This window comes from Nerophis ophidion, linkage group LG08 (genome assembly GCF_033978795.1).
Source record: "Nerophis ophidion isolate RoL-2023_Sa linkage group LG08, RoL_Noph_v1.0, whole genome shotgun sequence".
NCBI lineage: Eukaryota > Metazoa > Chordata > Actinopteri > Syngnathiformes > Syngnathidae > Nerophis > Nerophis ophidion.
The window spans coordinates 44,685,163-44,707,840 of NC_084618.1; the positions used below are offsets into that span (position 1 = coordinate 44,685,163).

General features: G+C 39.8%; 2 protein-coding genes across 3 annotated transcripts in view; both read right to left on the reverse strand.

Annotated features, from left to right (window-relative positions):
* Positions 1–2,807: 2,807 nt before the first annotated feature.
* On the reverse strand, positions 2,808–18,395 carry mettl9 (methyltransferase 9, His-X-His N1-histidine). Of its 2 annotated transcripts, XM_061908663.1 has the most exons (6): positions 18,185–18,393; positions 17,873–17,972; positions 12,582–12,772; positions 9,447–9,656; positions 3,969–4,153; positions 2,808–3,894 (listed from the first exon to the last, which is right to left on the reverse strand). In XM_061908663.1, the coding sequence occupies exons 2-6, from the start codon at positions 17,966–17,968 to the stop codon at positions 3,665–3,667; spliced, it is 912 nt and encodes a 303-aa protein (XP_061764647.1). In that variant the 5' UTR covers positions 17,969–17,972; positions 18,185–18,393; the 3' UTR covers positions 2,808–3,664. The 2 variants fall into 2 exon arrangements, with proteins under 2 accessions (XP_061764647.1, XP_061764646.1); XM_061908662.1 differs by having other exon boundaries at positions 17,873–18,395.
* Positions 18,396–21,547: 3,152 nt separating this feature from the next.
* fasn (fatty acid synthase) overlaps positions 21,548–22,678 on the reverse strand; it is a 78,071-nt gene continuing 76,940 nt past the window's right edge. Inside the window, exon 42 of the mRNA XM_061908652.1 lies at positions 21,548–22,678. This exon is cut by the window's right edge and continues 874 nt beyond it. The gene's annotated coding sequence lies outside the window, so the exon portion shown is untranslated.

Consider the following 22,678-nt stretch of genomic DNA (forward strand, 5'->3'; position numbering starts at 1 on the left):
AAGATATGGGCTTCAGCTGTCGCATTCCTTGTGTAAAGCCACTCTTGAATAAGAGACAACGTCAAAAGCGTCTCGCCTGGGCTCAAGACAAAAAGGACTGGACTGCTGCTGAGTGGTCCAAAGTTATGTTTTCAGATGAAAGTACATTTTGTATCTCTTTTGGAAATCAAGGTCCCAGAGTCTGGAGGAAGACAGGAGAGGCACAGAATCCACGTTGCCTGAAGTCCAGTGTCAAATTTCCACAATCGGTAATGGTCTGGGGTGCCATGTCATCTGCTGGTGTTGGTCCACTGTGTTTCCTGAGGTCTAGGGTCAATGCAGCAGTCTACCAGGAAGTTTTAGAACACTTTATGCTGCCTGCCGCGGACCAATTTTATGGAGGTGAAGATTTCATTTTCCAACATGATTTGGCACCTGCACACTGCCAAATCTACCAGTACCTGGTTTAAGGACCATGGTATCCCTGTTCTTGATTGGCCTGCAAACTCACCTGACCTTAACCCCATAGAAAACCTATGGGGTATTGTGAAGCGGAAGATGCGAGATGCCAGACCCAACAATGCTGAAGAGCTGAAGGCCACTATTAAAGCAACCTGGGCTCTCATAACACCTGAGGAGTGCAACAGACTGGTCGACTCCATGCCACGCCGTATTGCTGCAGCAATTCAGGCAAAAGGAGCTGCAACTAAGTATTGATTGCCGTACATGCTGAAACTTTCCATGTTCATACTTTTCAGTTGGCCCACATTTCTAAAAGATATTTTTTGGTACTAGTCGTAACTAATATTGTAATTTTCTGAGATACTGAATTTGGGATTTTCAGTATTTGTCAGTACTAATCATCAACATTTAAATAAATAAACATTTCAAATATATCACTATGTGTGTAATGAATTGATATAATATGTAAGTTTCATGTTCTGAATATAATTACTGAAATAAATCAACTTTTTCATGATATTGTAATAATATGAACAGCACCTGTATATAGCAGTGGTTCTTAACCTGGGTTCGATCGAACTGTAGGGGTTCGGTGAGTCGGCCTCAGGGGTTCGGCGGAGCCTCTCCCACAGAGGTAAACACACATCCGACATATCGAGTAAATAAAAACTTCTCCCTATCGGCGTATTATGGATACAATGTTCCCTTGTTTTGATTGATCAATTGAAACTTTTACCAGTAGATTGCAAAGGAAGAGAATACATTTTATGAAACAGTACAGTTTACACAGTACAGTACATATTCCGTACAATTGACCACTAAATGGTAACACCCGAATAAGTTTTTCAACTTGTTTAAGTCGGGGTCCACGTTAATCAATTAATGTTAAAGTGTGTAATATGTTGTGAGTTCATGCACTGTGTTGGTTTGAACAAGGTGATGGTCATGCACGGTTTATTTTGTGCACCAGTAAAAAAACATATGACTTTTTCTTGAATTTGAAAAAAAAAAAAAAAAACATTTTATTTTTCACTAAAGAAGGGTTCAGTGAATGCACATGTGAAACTGGTGGGGTTTGGTACCTCCAACAAGGTTAAGAACCACTGGTGTACAGTATATATATATAAAACCTCATATATTATGCTTATGACGCAATTATTTAATTGTTCTTCCTCAGTGAGTAGCACCAATGGCTGAGAAATTTGCAAAAGAGGAAGTATCCTTTCATCCATCCATTTTCTACCGCTTATCCCTTTCACAGGGCCGGGGGGGTCGCTGTAGCCTATCTCAGCTGCATTCGGGCAGAAGGTGGGGTACACCCTGGACAAGTCGCCACTTCATCGCAGGGCCAACACAGATAGACAGACAAGTATAAACATAACCAAATAAGTGGACTTATTTTGGCTTTAATAGATTGGATGGGGGAAAAGCGGTCTGTAAGTTGCAGTCGTCTCATGCATATACGTGGTTCTCAATCTTTTTTCAGTGATGTACCCTCTGTGAACATTTTTTTTATAATTCAATTACCCCATAATCAGAGCAAAGAATTTTTGGTTGGAAAAAAAGAGACAAAGAAAAAAAATACAGCACTATGTCATCAGTTTTTGATTTATTAAATTGTATAGCAGTGCAAAATATTGCTCATTTGTAGTGGTCTTTCCTGAACTATTTGGAAAAAAAGATATAAAAATAACTAAAAACTTGTTGAAAAATAAAGAAGTGATTCAATTGTAAATAAAGATTTCTACACATAGAAGTAATCATCAACTTAAAGTGGGATTGTAATAGAGATCCATCTGGATTCATGAAATAAATTCTAAACATTTCTTCACAAAAAAAGAAATCTTTAACATCAATATTTATGGAAAATGTGCACAAAAATGTAGCAGTGAACAATGAATATTGCATTGTTGCATTTCTTTTCACAGTTTATGAACTTACATTCATATTTTGTTGAAGTATTATTCAATAAATATATTTATAAAGGATTTTTGAATTGTTGCTATATTTAGAATAATTTTAAATAATCTCACGTACCCCTTGGCATACCTTCAAGTACCCCCATTTGAGAACCACTGATATAATGAACTGTATATGCCTATATGCCATAGTTTGCTAAAAGCAATATGTTTTAGACTTACACAAACTTTATTGATCCACAAAGGACATTTTTCCTTTTTTATTTATATAGTATTATCAATCACGGCAGTGTTGCTGTATCAAGATATTGTTATTGGTAACCATGTATCACATATCGCATCCAGAGATTCTCAGCCCAAATTGGTTTTAGCATCTTTAATCATACTTTGGATTTTTAGATACAACCCTTACTGGACAAAGTTATGAAACACCCTTGAGCTAGATAGTTGCAAAATGTAAAGAGCTTTTTATTTGGGAACTTAATGTACTCTTTTAACACAAATATTCACCATTTTTTGGCATGATTTAATGCAGCATTGTGCAGTGACAACAGACATTCACATAACGCTATAAAAAAGGAAAACATTTTCACATAAGTATTAAAAAAAGACACCTCAAAGACACTTAAGTCTTGGACCCCATATGTCCCCATTATGTGCTGAGGTGGTTCGGGCATCTGGTCAGGATGCCACCCGAACGCCTCCAGAGGGAGGTGTTTAGGGCACGTCCAACCGGTAGGAGGCCACGGGGAAGACCCAGGACACGTTGGGAAGACTACGTCTCCTGGCTGGCCTGGGAACGCCTCAGGATCCCCCGGGAAGAGCTAGACGAAGTGGCTGGGGAGAGGGAAGCCCAGACTTCCCTGCTTAGGCTGCTGCCCCCACGACCCGACCTCAGATAAGTGGAAGAAGATGGATGGATGGATGGATGGATGGATGGAAGATACTTTGATACTCGACTTGGCTCACATTATTATTCTAGACGCCAGAGTGATTGATTTATGTCTTTACATGTGTACACTATACAGTACAGAATAAATCACGTAAAAACATTAAAATAACGAATATTTGTTGATTCCAAATTGGCTTTACAAAATGTATACATACATTTTTAATTTCACATTTGATGCAGTGTAAGAAACCGCATACTTAAAGAACCACAACTTTCTGCAAACAGGCACACACACAACAATTTGACAATGTAAAACCTGAGCTCCTTCGAGATAAATAAACAATGAGTCAGTTCTTTCAATGGCTACCAACCCAGGGAGAGTTGATTTTGACAAAATTGCTGCTTTTGTTCATCATTGATGTGATGTTTCAGTTGTGACTGAGGCCTTCAGGACAAACACTGCATCATCCAGAACATAGTAATCCTCATACATATCCCCTTCACAGAGGTACGGCAAGCGGCTCACTGCCTCCACTTCAAAGCCCTCCATTTGGAAAAGGTCATGTGTCAGGATGGTGACTTGCTCCTCCCACGTCTTCCCGTGTATGATCAGGTGTTCTTTGGGACGCTGCCATGTCCCTCCTTTAGGGGAATAAACAGAGCGGGTAATTCAGTGGTATTCATTCAAATGTATCGAATGGAGCAACCCGACTGACCGATTTCCACCCAAGCCTGGAAAGGAAGAACAGTTGCCAGGATGAGTCGTCCCGTGTGCGGAACGAGTGATCGCCGGATGGCCCGCAAGAGAAGCAAAGGATCGTCGCAGCGGTCCAGCAGGTTTAGACAACTGATCACATCGAATTGAAGCCCACTCTGCTGCCACTCGTCTATACCCAGTAATCTGTGGACGATGGGCAAACGTAAAATACAGCGGCGCAAGAACTGATCAGCAATCTATAAAATAAGATGATTTATCAATGACTCAATTAGACAATTTTTATAAATACTATTTTAAATCCACTTTGAGGGGCTAATAAAAATGCTTAATTTATTTTACTTCATGTTTGCACAATGGTGTTATTGTGCACATGCCAAGATTAGATGAAAATAATACTTTATCCTAGCTTCTCTTTTCTGTTTCCTCAAACCAAGTAGTAATGTTGCAATGTTTTCCTCGTTCTTTGTCAGAGTTTAGCTGCTTATCCAATTTCATGCTGGCACATGTCGACAAGGCCATGTAAAATGTGGACAAATAAACATAAAAGTCTGTCAATCCGTGACATAGGGCTGGGCGATATGACTGAAAACTGCATCGCAATAAATGTTTTTTTATATTATGGAGAATAATTGTTATTTTTAAGACCTATGGAAAAAATGGACCATGACAAAAATACATTAAATGTTAAGACTTTTATTTCAAATGTAACCTTCCTTTGATTATAATTCCTCAGCCATCAAGGCAACAAGGGAAGAAATGATCAAAACAACCATGGAAAAAACTCACAATTGTAAAATAACAATAGAAACTTAACAATAACCTCTTTAAATGAAGGTGCACAAATAAAGAATACGTAAGAAATGCTAGAAGTATTACATCCATTCATCCATCCTTTTACTACTGCTTGTCCCATTTGGGGTTGCTGGAGCCTATCTCCGCTGCAAAATAGCGCAAAGTGTGAAAATATAAATTTGGAGAAACGGGAGCGTAGTAGCTATTTTGACTGGCTACCTCCTGTTCACGAAGTAGCTCTAACACAACAACTCTGAATCGGCTGGGTGTCAACTCAAATGCTGCTCTCCATCTCCATCAACTTATCTATTTAAGTCAGAGAAGAAATGTATATAAACACCACTTCCTGTTCAGCTCACGTACAGGCGGAAGTTGCAAACCTTCAAACTAAAGTACAGTTACAATTACTGCGTAACTTTTCCCTGATACCGCACATATTCCTTAAAATTAAATTACATCACAATAACACAATATGAATAATGCCTTTCGCAGCAAATGGTTCACTGCCAGGATGTTACATGATCTGTGTAACATTTAATTTGGTCTCTTATTCCTATTTTAGTATGGAAATTAATTTATGTTATGCAGTTATTTAAATGTCGGACTAAATTATTATTTTAAAGTAGCACACTTGTTACATGTTATTTATTTTCTTCATACAGTCCTGCACTTTAGTTCCTACCTGTAGTTTATGTACATCCGAATAAGGAACGAACGAGGGTTGAAAAGAAAAGATGAGTGTGGCAAAGGACTACAGTCCGTTAGACTGAGATGACTTTTTACTCAGTCATTCTTAGTTTCTTTTTTAACTCCATGCAGAGAATCAACAACGAGACAACAAGATGGTGCAACCAACAGTTAAGCGATTGGCTGTTAAGCATGTCTCTCCCATTGCTCACTGACCACTTACTGTTTTGTTAGCTTATTGACCACAAGTGCTTTTGTTCATGCAACCAACCATGCTTCATTCTTTGTGGTTTCTTTGACCAAAAAGTACATATATGATATCGTGATATATATCGATATCGTTTTATCGGCCCAGCCCTATTGTGACATCACATATAGCCCAGAAAAAGGAACATCTTTATAGGGCCCTCTTTTAAAGGGGAACAGCACTTTTATTGCAATTTTTACAATCATTATGAAAGACAAGACGACCGATGGATTAAAAAAAAATGCATTCTAAATATTATATAAAAAATTTAAATACATGTCTGCTTACAGTAGAGCCAATGGGAGGTCCTCTATTCCACCCATAAAATCAAATAAATAACCATTCAAAAAGCGCCAATAAAACTCCATTTACATTTTGTGACATGAACATTAACCAAGTATAAGTGATATTGCCATTATAAGCGCTAACGCAGACAAACTATAGAGGCACCGTGATCACGTCCTGTGTCCTTATGTTTACATCATCGAGTGTTCTACTGTTTCCTCACTTCCTTGCTCCCTGTAAATTTATTCTACATCATAAATCACGCATCTCACTGGGAAAGTAGATGGCTGAGGATATAATCAGACAAATTGGGACACTTTGACAAGCATTTAGGACCTGGAACTGGCGAGAACGACACAAAAAGAGATTGGTCCCCCTGCGCCCCATCCCATTTCCTTGCAAGGATTATGGGACATGTTTCATCTAAATGGGAATATATGAACATCCCAGCAGTCGGCATCCTAAGGACAGCAGATATTGTATAGTAAGTGATGTTTTAATATGTTTGTTGGTTCTCAAAGTCTGCAGTGAGAAGAAGTTACAGTAGTGATGAGGAATGAAAAAAAGCAAACGCTGTGATGCGTTTTTGAAATTAATGTGCCGCATATGCTTAAAATGATCAAAATGTGTAAATATTAAATTTCATTATAAATGTTACTACTTATATACTTAAATCATGTATACAAAACCCTAATGGAGGTGTTTGGATGGTTTTAGGGGCTTTATAGGCAGAATTGAATAGCTCCCAAGCGGACGTTTGATCACATTTATTTAATATTTGGAGGGCATAAAAAACAAAACATCCATTGTCATGTCTCTCATAATGAATGTGAATAATCGACAAAATTCCCCGCAAAAACAACATTTCCAGTTTAAGAAATCAAGTTTCAGTACCCTACCCATCCTTAAGTACAGCCAGTGGACAGGTTGGCAATATTTAAAGTTTGTACTCTATGAACTGAAGAAGTTAATTATACATAGGAATATATAGATTTACGGGAAAAGTTGTAATTATTTGAATGTGAACAATTGATATACTTAAGGTTTTCATGTTTTCTACATATGAATGTATAGATTTATGAGAAAAGTTGTAATTATTTGAATGTGTAACGTTGTAATAAAACTGAATGCTTTCATATTAGAACGGAAAATGCTTTTATTGCCATTAAGAACAACAAAATTGTGGAATACTGATGGCAGCTGTAATGTAAAAAACAGCTTGTGTAGAAAAAATATATTCATTTCAAATGGATTTTTTGGGCACATGTTTGTTTTGTTGTTGAAAGATACCCTTAATGTTTTTAATCATTTGAAAAATGTGCAAATGGTAAGAATTCAGATTAAAATAAAATTAGGGTTGGGGAAAATTTGGAACTCCTGAAAAAAACCCACTAATTTTTACGACGTGAACAGTTGTTATACTTAAGGTTTTCATATTGGAATGGTTTGAATGGGTTGAGCAATGTGGAGGTACTAAGAATAACAAGATAATTTTGGCCCTGATGGGATTTTCAATTGAATCCAAAGACTCAAAATAATCCATAAGTAAAACCGACCACATTCGGGGGCATAGTAAACATATGTCATTTAATGAATATGATTGCTACTGTCGCAAATAATAACAGCTACCACCTTATGATCAGAAGGACCTCAAATAAGACTACAAACCCCGTTTCCATATGAGTTGGGAAATTGTGTTAGATGTAAATATAAAAGGGAATACAATGATTTGCAAATCCTTTTCAACCCATATTCAATTGAATGCACTACAAAGACAATATATTTGATGTTCAAACTCATAAACTTTATTTTATTTTGAAAATAATAATTAACTTAGAATTTCATGGCTGCAACACGTGCCAAAGTAGTTGGGAAAGGACATGTTCACCACTTTGTTATATCACCTTTTCTTTTAATAACACTCAATAAACGTTTGGGAACTGAGGAAACTAATTGTTGAAGCTTTGAAAGCGGAATTCTTTCCCATTCTTGTTTTATGTAAAGCTTCAGTCGTTCAACAGTCCGGGGCCTCTGCTGTCGTATTTTACGCTTCATAATGTGCCACACATTTTCGATAGGGGACAGGTCTGGACTGCAGGCGGGCCAGGAAAGTACCCGCACTCTTTTTTTATGAAGCCACTCTGTTGTAACACTTGTTTTGCTGAAATAAGGAGGGGCGTCCATGATAACGTTGCTTGGATGACAACATATGTTGCTCCAAAACCTGTATGGACCTTTCAACATAATGGTGCCATCACAGATGTGTAAGTTACCCATGCCTTGGGCACTAATTCACCGCCATACCATCACAGATGCTGGCTTTTGAACTTTGCGCCTATAACAATCCGGATGGTTATTTTCCTTTTTTTTCTGGAAGACACCACGTCCTCTATTTCCAAATATAATTTGAAATGTGGACTTGTCAGACCACAGAACACCTTTCTATTTTGCATCAGTCCATCTTAGGTGAGCTCGGGCCCAGCCAAGCCGGCGACGATTCAGGATATTGTTGATTAATGGATTTGGCTTTGCATAGTAGAGTTTTAACTTGCACTTACAGATGTAGCGATCAACTGTAGTTACTGACAGGGGTTTTATGAAGTGTTCCTGAGCCCATGTGGTGATATCCTTTACACACTGATGTCGGTTTTTGGTGCAGTACCGCCTGAGGGATCAAAAGGCTGTAATATCATCGCTTACATGCAGTGATTTCTCCAGATTCTCTTAACCTTTTTGATGATTTTACTGACCGTAGATGGTAAAATCCCTAAATTCCTTGCAATAGCTCGTTGAGAAATGTTGTTCTAAAACTGTTCGACAATTTGCTTACAAAGTAGTTACCCTCACCCCATCCTTGTTTGTGAATTACTTAGCATTTCATGGAAGCTGCTTCTATACCCAATCATGGCACCCACCTGTTCCCAATTAACCTGCACACCTGTGGGATGTTCCATATAAGTGTTTGATGAGCATTCCTCAAGTTTATCAGTATTTATTGCCACCTTTCCCAACTTCTTTGTCACCTGTTGCTGGCATGAAATTCTAAAGTTAATGATTATTTGCAAAAAAAAAAAAAAAAATTTTTATCAGTTTGAACATCAAATATGTTGTCTTTGTAGCATATTCAACTGAATATGGGTTGAAAAGGATTTGCAAATCATTGTATTCCGTTTATATTTACATCTAACACAATTTCCCAACTCATATGGAAATGGGATTTGTAGAAAACATCCACAAAGTCAGGGAAATTGAAGTACAACAGCAGAAAAGAAGTGATAAGACAAGCAAACAGGTTGTATAACAAAATATCAATGTGCTCGCAGGCAAGAGGGGCCAGAAGAACACGCTATGAATGTTCTAATGTAAATAGGCACCCAGTGTTGGTGTTTGATGAAATTACTCACTAATCATTCAGACCTGTGCTTGCAAAAAATAATCAAACAGAAAGAAACATTTGAATTTCACCTGAAATTCCTCCTTTGAAGATGCCATTTCATTGGTGGCGAGATCTCAGTGGCATAGACCTCTTGGAAGTGGCCTCGCATCATTTCTGTAACGGCACCATCACCTGCACCAAGGTCCAGGAGTCTTGGGGCCTTCCAGTCGGGGTCTATGTTGAGAAGTCGCTGAAACTGCTCCACAGAAAACACAAACATGGAGCCGCGACCCAGAAACCTGGGCAAGAGTGCGGCATGTCAGTCAGACTGAACCCTACAGGTGAAACTAAGGCCCTGTTCACACGGGAACATTTTGGTTTTCTTTTTTTTTGCCGGGTTGAGAACGGATATACATCCACACAGTGTCAGCTCAACACTGAGTTATGTTCGGACCGGAACGCGTCACGATGTAATACAATCCCTCACCACAAGTAGCGCTGTAAGCAGACACAAACATGGACGTCGGAATAACTTCCTTCACAACCACTGATATCTCTACAGTGTAGATCAGACCTGGCCAAATTAAGGCGCAGGGTTAGCATGCGGCCAGTTAAAATTTTCAATCTGGCTCCCGGATATTCCCAAATAATTGTTTTAGATCTTTAAGATGGAAACTGAGCCTGCCATTATAATGTGCAGTGTTGTTTTCAAATTACCGTAAGTCTTGAAGTATACAAAATATTTAAATGGTTGGAATCTGCGCTTTTGCATGATGTACTAGTTACTATGATGATCTAAGTCACAGCAGCTCAAGACGAGGTTGTGTTTCCAGAGTGGCCAGCCTGAAATGTGGGTGTCAGGAAACGACGCGGAAGGAGATTTTTACAACAAAGTTCGAAAGCTTAGTGATATCAGATTGTAGGTGGGGTTTTTTTTTACCCTTTGCGTTCAGATTTTGCTGTTTGCTGCATTTTTGTTGCATTGTAAAATATGTCGATCGAGAGGGGATGTGACGTTTATATGTTGTCAATATTCAGTGTTTTATCGTTCATGGTTAATATTGTAAATCCCACATTCCTCATTTTAAATGTACATTCTGGGTGTCTCATCCAGTAAAAAAATAAATAAAAAAATTATGTTCTATTTTTAAAACGGTCTGTCATAACGTTTTTAGCGTTCAATCAGACATTATTGTGAGGTTTAGTATTGGTGTTCTTAAAAATAGATATACCGGCCCCCCAGACACATTTTTTTCTCTAAATTTGGCCCCGAGTAAAAATAATTGCCCAGACCTGATGTAGATTGTTAAAGAAAAACATCCTGAATAAGGATATATCTGTAAACGGTATATTGATAAACCGTGGTAAAATTCCAGATGGGTAGTAATACAATTTAATGTTTAATTATCGAAATTCTGTCATTTATTGATGCATTTTAGTCAACACTGCTTACTTCCTGGAACGCAAAGTCGCCGCATGCGCATCAGTGCTGTTTGCTTGAGAAAACATGGCGCAAAGCAATTACACCTCGGAGTAAACCGAGCCGAATACTTTGTTTCACTTTATTTGCCTCGCTTCACTTCGTAGTGTAGAATCTCGGCGTGCATTTAAGAGCGCAGTGCTTACAAATGTAGACGATATTGGGAAACAAACCTGTTTGTCCCAAACTAAAAGTATACCTGGGAGGAGAAAAATATTTGATGTTGCTTTCATTTTCTCCACCGTGTCCTCTCACCTGCAGTGACTGAGACTTAATGACGTGGGGAAACATGCTGGCACATAATATTATGTTGCTCCTGTGGTGCCCCACAAGGTTCAGTGGAAGAACCACTACTTTTTTTCCATTTATTTACTGCCACTGTGCTCAAGCCTAAGAAGGCATGACATTTTTTCCACCGCTATGTTGATGACAGCCTAACGGGTTTTCCTTTGAAGAAAAAACATGTCTCCACGGTGCAGCCACTTCTTGTTTACCTTGACAATATTGAAGCTTGGATGGATGGCCCCAAATGTATTTAAACTTAAATAAATTTTTTTTTAAAAAAAGGATGAAAATACCGTTTTTGGACCCAGTGGTATCTGAGTCTCCCCCCTTTTGACATAGGCCCCTTGGCTATTAAACATCCTGGATGAAAACCAACGCTTGTCACTCAAACTGATAAAGGTTGAAAGGTGCTGCAAAGAGGAATGAGTGAACCTGCCCAATGATAGGTGTGCCAAGCTTGTGGCATCGTATTAAGAAAGACTTGAGGCTGTAATTTCTGCCAAAGGTGCATCAAGAAAGGATTGCGCAAAGGCTGATTTTATTTTTATTTTTAATAAATTTGAAAATAAAAAAATAAAAACTTTTCCCATTGTCATAATGGGGTATTGTCTGTAGAATGTTGAGGACAAAATGTATTAAATTCTGGAATAATGGTGTAACATAAAATGTGGAAAAAGTGAAGTGTAGTCAGATGATGGAAAACAATGCAAGAGGACAAAGAGGAAAATTGCAAAAAGAAAAGTGATCACGGTGCACACACAAAGTAAGCTCGACCAAAGATGACGTAAAAGTCGCAAACAGATCGCATTGCTGATTAGACTGTTGTCACATTTTAAAAGATCAGATTCCAAAACGGAGGCGGTATAGTACCGAATATTATTCATTAGTATCGCGGCACTATTCTAATACCGGTATACCGTACAACCCTAGGGTCCAGTGTAAAAGGAGCCTTGACCACATTAAAGACCAATTTTACAACCCACTTTACTTACTAGCTTTTATTTGATTTATTGTTGTGCAGCTGGGAATGGCTTCAGCACTCCCTGCTACTTCGTAAGGGAAAAAGCGGTAGAATGGATGGATGGATTGGTTTTTAAGATCATTTTGTGTCCGATCTTTATATTCCTAAATATATATTGTACCTTTGTTTTCAATTATATCTGTAATTTTATTTCCTTGCTTTTAGGCTTACCTTTATTATACATATTTGTGGTGTACAGCTCTTTGTTTCTCAACGGTGGTTGCTTTTAAAAGGGCTCTACAAATAAAGTTGGTATGGTATGAAAAAGTAGTGGTTTGTTTGTTCACATGATAACGACAAATAGGCATTAACAGACTTTCATGCCACTTTCAGGCCACCCTGAACGCCGTCGATGTGTGGATGAAAGGCTGAATGTTTTACTGTTCCCACCAAAAAATGTTCCCGTGTGGCCAGACGGGCCTGTACTGTTGGACTCACCCATTGATGGAGGTACGTGAGACCACAGGCGAGAGAACAGTTGATACAAAGGAATGGTAGAGTTGAGTGAACAGCCAAGTAGACTTCTCCACGCTCTGCTTGAGGAAAGCCGTTGTGCCCAAGTCCAGATGGCTCTGAACAAACCGGGGTCGCACAGATTCACCCAGTAGATCAGGACTGCAGTGGTACCACTGGAGCAAAAGTAACAACAATCACATGAATGTTCAAGTTCATATTTAATGAAGTGCCATCACCATAGCAGATTAGCACTACCAAATTGTAAAACAGTGATTAATGAAACAATGGGGGTACGCCAAAAATCACTTTATTAAAGTACAGTGTTTTAGTTACCTTCACTACCGTTCAAAAGTTTGGGGTCACATTGAAATGTCCTTATTTTTGAAGGAAAAGCACTGTACTTTTCAATGAAGATAACTTTAAACTTGTCTTAACTTTAAAGAAATACACTATACATTGCTAATGTGGTAAATGACTATTCTAGCTGCAAATGTCTGTTTTTTTGTGCAATATCTACATAGGTGTATGGAGGCCCATTCCCAGCAACTATCACTCCAGTGTTCTAAAGGTACAATGTGTTTGCTCATTGGCTCAGAAAGCTAATTGATGATTAGAAAACCCTTGTGCAATCATGTTCACACATCTGAAAACAGTTTAGCTCGTTACAGAAGCTACAAAACTGACTTTCCTTTGAGCGGATTGAGTTTCTGGAGCATCACATTTGTGTGGTCAATTAAATGCTCAAAATGGCCAGAAAAGGAGAACTTTCATCTGAAACTCGACAGTCTATTCTTGTTCTTAGAAATGAAGGCTATTCCATGCGAGAAATTGCTAAGAAATTGAAGATTCCCTACAACGATGTGTACTACTCCCTTCAGAGGACAGCACAAACAGGCTCTAACCAGAGTAGAACAAGAAGTGGGAGGCCGCGTTGCACAACTGAGCAAGAAGATAAGTACATTAGAGTATCTAGTTTGAGAAACAGACATCTCACAGACAGGTCCCCAACTGGCATCTTCATTAAATAGTACCCGCAAAACACCAGTGTCAACATCTACAGTGAAGAGGCGGCTGTGGGACTCTGGGCTTCAGGGCAGAGTGGCAAAGAAAAAGCCATATCTGACACTGGCCAATAAAATAAAAAGATTAAGATGGGCAAAAGAACACAGACATTGGACAGAGGAAGACTGGAAAAAAGTGTTGTGGACGGCTGAATCCAAGTTTGAGGTGTTTGGATCACAAAGAAGAACGTTTGTGAGACGCAGAACAACTGAAAAGATGCTGGAAGAATGCCTGACACCATCTGTTAAGGATAGTGGAGGCAATGTGATGGTCTGGGGTTGCTTTGGTGCTGGTAAGGTGGGAGATTTATACAGGGTAAAAGGGATTCTGAATAAGGAAGGCTATCACTCCATTTTGCAACACCATGCCATACCCTGTGGACAGCGCTTGATTGGAGCCAATTTCATCCTACAACAGGACAATGACCCAAGACACACCTCCAAATTGTGCAAGAACTATTTAGAGAAGAAGCAGGCATCTGGTATTCTATCGGTAATGGAGTGGCCAGAGCAGTCACCAGATCTGAACCCCATTGAGCTGTTGTGGGAGCAGCTTGACCGTATGGTACGCAAGAAGTGCCCATCCAACCAATACAACTTGTGGGAGCTGCTTCTAGAAGCGTGGGGTGCAATTTCTCCACATTACCTCAACAAATTAACAGCTAGAATGCCAAAGGTCTGCAATGCTGTAATTGCTGCAAATGGAGGATTCTTTGACGAAAGCAAAGTTTGATGTAAAAAAAATCTCATTTCAAATACAAATCATTATTTCTAACCTTGTCAATGTCTTGACTCTATTTTCTATTCATTTCACAATGTATGGTGGTGAATAAGTGTGACTTTTCATGGAAAACACAAAATTGTTTGGGTGACCCCAAACTTTTGAACGGTAGTGTATATTTAAACACAGTGTTAATGTTCAAACTAAATGTAATGTTACAATGATCAAATACATTAAATATACCCGTTGAATAAAACCTCTGCGATGAGGCGGCGACTTGTCCAGGGGGTATACTAAAGTTAAAGTACCAATGATTGTCACACACATACTAGATGTGGCGAAATTATTCTCTGCATTTAACCCATCACCCTTGTTCACCCCCTGGGAGGTGAGGGGAGCAGTGGGCAGCAGCGGTTGTGCGCCCAGGAATCATTTTTGGTGATTCAACCTCCAATTCCAACCCTTAATGCTGAACCTGACTCTTGCCAGATCCTTGTAGTTCGCAGAGCTCCACACAAGGATCTGAGATAGAGGGGAATGCAAACTCCTTCAAGATTGCAAAAATAATGAACCAATCAGAGATGTGATGTAGCGCCAAAGCAACTGTTCGATTCAAACACCAATAGCGGCATGCAGCGAGGAGTCATATGCTGACATTGATTCTGCTATTGCAACTGTTTTGCGACATCAATCGAATATTCATTTTTTAAAAGATGAACAAAGAACGGTTTTGAAAGCATTTATTGGTGCAAGGATGTTTTGGCTCTTCTTCCGACCGGGTTTGGCAAGAGCTTGATTTATCAAATTGCTCCACTGATGGTGAAGGAAATGGGACGAGTGCAGAACACAGTCGTTATAATTGTCTCCCTGCTGATTGCTCTGGTAGAGGATCAGCTTCGTGAGGTTTGATTATTATGCATCCATCCATTTTTTTACCGTTTGTCCCTTTCGGGGTTGTGGGGAGTGCTGGAGCCTCTCAGTTGCATTCGGGCGGTAGGCAGTGTACACCCTGGACAAGTCGTCACCTCATCGCAGGACCAACACAGATAGACAGACAACATTCACACACTAGGGCCAATTTAGTGTTGCCAATTAACCTATCCCCAGGTGCATGTCTTTGGAGGTGGGAGGAAGCCGGAGTACCCAGAGGGAACCGACGCAGTCATGGGGAGAACATGCAAACTCCACACAGAAAGATCCAGAGCCCAGGATTGAACTCAGGACTACTCAGGACCTTTGTATTGAGAGGCATATGCACTAACCCCTGTGTCACTGTGCTTCCTGCTGAATTATTATATTATATCTTTTTTCTTTTTATTATATCCAATATGTCGACTGTTCTGTTTTGGATTTCCCAGCGTCGCTCTCATCAGCGTCACGGGTTGATTTTGATGTGAGTGTTTGAAGTAGCATGTCAATCAAGATAATGGACAAGTGGTTTGACCAATCACATACAATGATTTTTTTTTTACTTGGCCTTGCCTTCTGAAATACATCTACTATTGAGAAAACCCAGATCATTGTGTAGAGCTCAGCTAACTGCAAGGGTCTGGCGAGAGTCAGGTTAGGTGTACCCTGCCTTCCGCTCGAATGCAGCTGGGATAGGCTCCAGTCACCACCGCGATCCCAAGAGGGACACGCGGTAGAAAATGGATGGATAGAATAAAACCTCTGCCTTGTTTTTAATGAATACTTAGACCTAATATGCTACTGAATTTTAATGTTGGTCATTGAGGTGGTACTTAGAGCCACGTTTTTTCTGAAGCGAAACATTGTGGAAAAAGTTTGAGAACCTCTGTTCTAAAACATATATTCAAACTTGAGAAGGCAATTTCTCCAGGAACGGTGTACGAATGCTGTAAAGTCTAACTGAATAAAAATGTGGAATTCCAGGAAAAGTGACAATTATTTATTTAAAGTTAAAGGCCTACTGAAACCCACTACTACCGACCACGCAGTCTGATAGTTTATATATCAATGATGAAATCTTAACATTGCAACACATGCCAATACGGCCAGGTTAGTTTACTAAATTGTAATTTTAAATTTTGTGCCGAAAAATCCTGCTAAAACGTCTCGGTATGATGACGCGTGCGCGTGACGTCACGCACTGTAGAGGACATTTTGTGCCAGCATCGTTCCCAGCTATAAGTCGTCTGTTTTCATTGCATAATTCCACAGTATTCTGGACATCTGTGTTGCGTATTTGAGTTGCCAATGTGTGTCATTAAAGGCCTACTGAAATGAGATTTTCTTATTTAAACGGGGATAGCAGGTCCATTTTATGTGTCATACTTGATCATTTCGCGATATTGCCATATTTTTGCTGAAAAGATTTAGTAGAGAACATCGACGATAAAGTTTGCAACTTTTGGTGCTGATAAATAAGCCTTGCCTGTACCATAAGTAGCAGACGATATGCACGTGACGTCACGGGTTGTAGAGCTCCTCACATCTGAACATTGTTTACAATAATGGCCACCAGCAGCGAGAGCGAGACAGCGACGATGTCCTCATTAATTTGAGCAAAGATGAAGGATTTGTGGATGAGGAAAGTGAGAGTGAAAGACTAGAAAGAAAAAAAAGTCTATACACTGGGAGCGATTCAGATGTTATTAGACACATTTACTAGGATAATTCTGGAAAATCCCTTATCTGCTTATTGTGTTACTAGTGTTTTAGTGAGATTATATGGTCGTACCTGTACAACCTGAAGGTCGGCCCGCACATTTCTTCAGCACCAGTCGACGGGTGGTGGCGATACCCATCTTTGCCCTTCGCAACGGACCCTCTTTCGAAATGATCGCTGCATAATACACTGTACTTTGTGTGTGTGGTCCAATCCAACCGTGTTCGCTTGAACGCTATGTTCCATAGTAAAGCTTCACTGTCATCTTTAGGGAATGTAAACAATAAAACACTGGCTGTGTTTGTGTTACTAAAGGCGGCCACAATACACTGCTTCCCACCTACAGCTTTCTTCTTTGACGTCTCCATTATTCATTGACTAAATTGCAAAAGATTCAGCAACACAGATGTCCATAATACTGTGGAACTATGCGATGAAAAGAGACGACTTATAGCGGGGAACGGTGCTGGAACTAAATGTCCTCTACAATGCGTGACGTCACGCGCACGCGTCATTATACCGCGATGTTTAGCATTATACATATGCGCGCAATTTTAAATTATAATTTAGTAAACTAAACCGGCCGTATTGGCATGTGTTGCAATGTTAATATTTCATTATTGATATATAAACTATCAGACTGCGTGGTCGGTAGTGGGTTTCAGTAGGCCTTTAATAGCGTGTGAATTTATAATAATGTGTTTCCAGTGACTTTAAAAGTAGTGATCATTCAAAAGTTGTGCTGTCTTAGCATTTGTTTAGAACAAGGATGTCTTGCAATCCCTCATCAAAAACACCCACTGACAGGGCAAACTAATGTCAATCTTAATAATAATAGTAATAATAAGATTATAATTCATACCTGGTGAGTCTCCAGTGCAGTTCCCTCACCTTCGTTCAACATGTTCGCAAAGAGTGTGCGTGCCAGTGGACTCCGAGAGTGCCTGATGGTCCACATTCTCCTGATGGAGAGCAGAAAGGTGACGTAAGCCAACAGCCAGGCGCCAAAAAGCAGAGTCCTCAGCTGAAGATGACACATTGTGGACGCGATGTTTGCGTGTCAGGAAGAAGACGAGTCACTCGGCCGGAGCGAGCGGAGAATGAAGACGTGTCAAACAATGGCACTTGCTATAAAACCAACGCGCTGACAAAACAAGCAAGCGAACGAACAAACCTGAGGGTGTGGTGGACTTAAAAGGGCAGCGACTGTTTACTCGCCATCTTAGCAAGTCAAACCACCGCCGTGTGACAAGGAGACAATAGACAATGGAGAACACTTAAGTGACACCAAAACAAACACTTCCGCATACTTGGACTTCTCGTGTTACTCTTAAATGTGTCCGGTGTCAAGCCAAATCTGTGCGCAGCCGAAATAAGTGCTCAGGGGGAGTGTGCGCATGCGCGCACCTGCGCAGTCCATAGGCGCGCCGGGCAGTTTTTTGGCAGGGCGGCGTCATTGTCAAACCAACATGTGTGTAGCGAGAGAGAGACTGTCCACTATTTTTAAAAGCTTAACTCACCAAAATTAAAACTACTGATCTTATTTGTTTCATCCTCACCATATTTATTTTCCTAAGACAATATATATCACTGTAACTTTCGTATGATACTGTTTTTATTTTAGCTAACAATATCAGCAAATCCACAGGGGCAATTATTTGGCAAGCCGTCCCATACACACTGTATACAATAGGGTGGGCATATATTTCGCTCTTAAAGCGCTAAATATATGCCCCGACACGCATGGGCACTTATTTTGCAGCGAGCACTTATTTCGCTTGACACTGGGTTATTTCGATGGATTGTCTTTCCTGGGTTTCAACAATGACACCGTGACAAAACGACCGGTTGAGTTTATACAAAAAACTTCTATTTTGGTTTCATCTGACCACATGACATTCTCCCAATCCTCTGCTGTATCATCCATGTATCCATTTTGGTATAAACTCAACTCGTGTTTGGAGGAAGAACAATACTGAGTTGCATCCCAAGAACACCACACCTACTGTGAAGCATGGGGGTGGAAACATCATGCTTTGGGGCTGTTTTTCTGCTAAGGGGACAGGACGACTGATCCATGTTAAGGAAAGAATGAATGGGGCCATGTATCGTGAGATTTTGAACCACAACCTCCTTCCATCAGTGAGAGCTTTGAATGGTTGACCAAATACTTATTTTCCACCATAATTTACAAATAAATTCTTTAAAATTCCTACAATGTGAATTCCTAGATTTTTTTTCACATTCTGTCTCTCACAGTTGAAGTGTACCTATGATGAAAATTACAGACCTCTGTCATCATTTCAAGTGGGAGAACTTGCACAATCGGTGGCTGACTAAATACTTTTTTGCCCCACTGTGTGTATATATATATATATATATATACACACATTAGCCATATATATATATATATATATATATATATATATATATATATGTCTAATGTACTCTATTTGACGGACTATAGAGCACACCTGTCTGTTAGCCGAAACCCACTACATTTCAGGTAAAAACAAAAGATTTTGTAAATGTTTATTTGCATTTCTTAATTGTTACAAAACGGTGTCTGTAACACGGCAGTAAAACGCCTGATCAAACAAAACAGAAGTCATCGCCATGGACCCACTAGCTGCGGAAGCTAACTCCAAACAGCTCTCAGTAACTCCACGGTGACATTTTGGTGAATACACTGAGGAACCCGAAAGGGACAAGCGGTAGGAAATGGATGGATGGATGGATTTGTAAAAACTGAAACAATACAAAAAGAATGCTACTGTAAGTTATTAATACTAACGACCTCATAAAACGTGTTAGCATATTAGCTACTTCTAACAACTGTCACTTGATTATTACAATAGCAGGTACAGACTGAGACATCACACATGGGACAATTTAATAAGTATAATCAGTTTCATTGTAAATATTACAAATGTTGCTTGGACTGATAAATGAAGAATTTGTAAGAGTAGAACGCTATGGTTGGCAATGGAAGACTAAATAGCCGGAAAAAAAGGCACTACCGCTAAAATGAAAGGACGATAGCAACCGCAGTGCCAAACTCGTCCAAAAGATGGTGCCATAGCACAAACAATAAAACCCCTTCACATTGCTTGTTTTTAAAAAAATGTATTTTGAAAACTTTTTATCGCCTTCAGCGAAGAAAAATACATATATTAGCCGCACAGTTTTATAAGCCGCAGGGTGCACTGTTTAGAAAAAAAATTGCGTTTTGTAATCCCAAGCAGTAAATTTAGGCAAAAACATGTTGGAAGGAGAACATGTGGTGTCTCGCGGGCCGCAGTTTGTACCCCCTGCTTTGGACTATGATGAAAAAGGGATTAATACACAAGCGCGCCATGCCAATGCCGAGGTGTCTCAGGATGTACTTACCAGCTGTTGATACCACAAAAAGAGCGAGGCCCTCTGCACAGTAGACAAAGGCCCCCAGACTCTCTCTCAGCATCAGCAGCTGGCAGTAGGGGCCTCAGTGGAGAGGGTGGCAATGTGGACGTACGGTATAAGGAAGTTGGACAGTCACAGGGTATGGTCTTGTAAGGTATTGGGGAAAAACTGAGAAGCGGTTGAGGTTCAGTGCTGTAATTACCAAAATGCATTTTTTTCAATTCATCATAAAATCACACCTCTGCAGTAACTGTAAATTTCTGGAAAAGTTTCTATGAAAGCAATGCCATTATCAGTTCGTAATTTGCTGTGAATTTACAGTGACACATTTTACAGCAAACAGCTTTACGAGACATTCACGTATCAGAATCAGAATCACTTTAATAATCCCTGAGGGGAAATTAAGATTTTCAGCACAATCCTGTTCAAGAGCAGACAAACATTACAGGTAGACAGGGGTGGTCAAAACGTGGGTGCCTGGAGAGGGGGTCCAGACTCAGGCAAAGGAAGAAAAAAAGCCTCATAGCCATAGCACATAAACATGTGTGAGAGGGAAACATCAAAGACCAAAAAGGACATTAAACACATTAAAGCGCAGAGCTGATGCGAACAGCCGTTTCTACACTACACACAGCCACAAAAGTAAAACAACAAAAAAACGAACATATACACAGTAGTGGCCTCTGCGGTGTTCCACGCCATCATCTCCTGGGGTGGGGGACATGGCCAGAGACATGAGCAGACCTAACATAGCAACCAAGAGAGCCGACTCCACCTTCCACAGCCTTGTCTCTTCAACCGCATCTCCTCCAGTCTCTCCAAACGGACTCTGGTGTGGAAGAGACCCAGCAGCTGGTCTCCATGGCCAAAAGGCTCCCGGGAGGCAAATCCCGAAGTTCACAAATAAAGCACGGCAGAAGTGACGAAAGGGTTCCCATCCAAAAGGCAAAAACCCCCGCATGAAAACAAGAAGGAAACATCAGGAACACTAAAGGAGGACACAAGAGCACAGAGCTCCTGCCAACAGCAGCCACCACAGCGGCGCCATCTTGGGGAAAAAAATAAAAATAAAACTATAATAATAAAAATCAACAGAACCAACTTGGTTGGGTAAAGTAAAATCAGTCTCAGAATATGTAGTTAGAGCCTTTTATTAGCTGCAATAATTCAGTGTACGGTCTTCAATGCACTACATGCTCTCCTCTCCAGTCACCTAACACTTCATTGACAAGCGTGTGTGTCTCAGAGATTAGGTCAGCTGTTGCATGCAGGGAGCAGACTGCCATCTGCAGGCGCTGACATGCTTAAATGTCAGACAGAAACAGCAGCGATCCCAGTTCACAGTAAACCCTCAAACTCAACAGGGGCTTTTAAAGGTCTGCATACAACAGGGGTAAGCATCATAGACAACTTTCATTCCTACTTGTTATTCGCAGCAACACTAAGGCCGTGTCTTTAATGGAATACTTCCGTCAGGGACTTGAGTGATTCCAAATCACAATTGAAAGGGGGAGAATAGAGAAGCGGCGAATACTACAAACGTGCGCAGTACGACAGCACTAAACTGTCAAGTACACAATAAGCAGTTTACTGATTGAAATATTCCATTTAAGACACAGAAGTTTTTCATTCACTATTAACATAAACATCGTCAATTCAATGAGGAGACAATTTTAGTAGAAAAAAGAAAAGAAAAGCTGGTTGAACACGATCCTCGTTTGAACTCATCAGATCATATATCAGCAAATCATTTGAATCTAAAATTGTTGAAATGATTTCACAGCATCCCACTCTGCTTTTGGGAGAATACTGACAAAGCACGAGCAGCATTTTAGCGATGCTTTCAACCACCCACTAATTATTTACTATAATGAATTACTTTGCTCATGTCATTGTGATTATCTCAATAATACCCTGTATTGTCATGGGAAACTAGTCAAGGGGAAACACATAAATAAGAAAGATGTGCGTCAATATATTAATTGTGAATTATCTACCTGCATTACATCAGGTGTTTAAACGCTTTCCACCAAAAAGTGAAAAATTGAAGGAATTGTGGGTGACTCTTTTGGGTGAGGCTCTAATCCAGGGGTCCCCAAACTTTTTGACCTGGGGGCCGCATTGGGTTAAAACAATTTGGTCAGGGGCTGGGCTGTGTATATATATATATATATATATATATATATATGTATATATGTATATATATATATATATATATATGTATATATATATATATATATATATATATATATATATTCCATGCGCA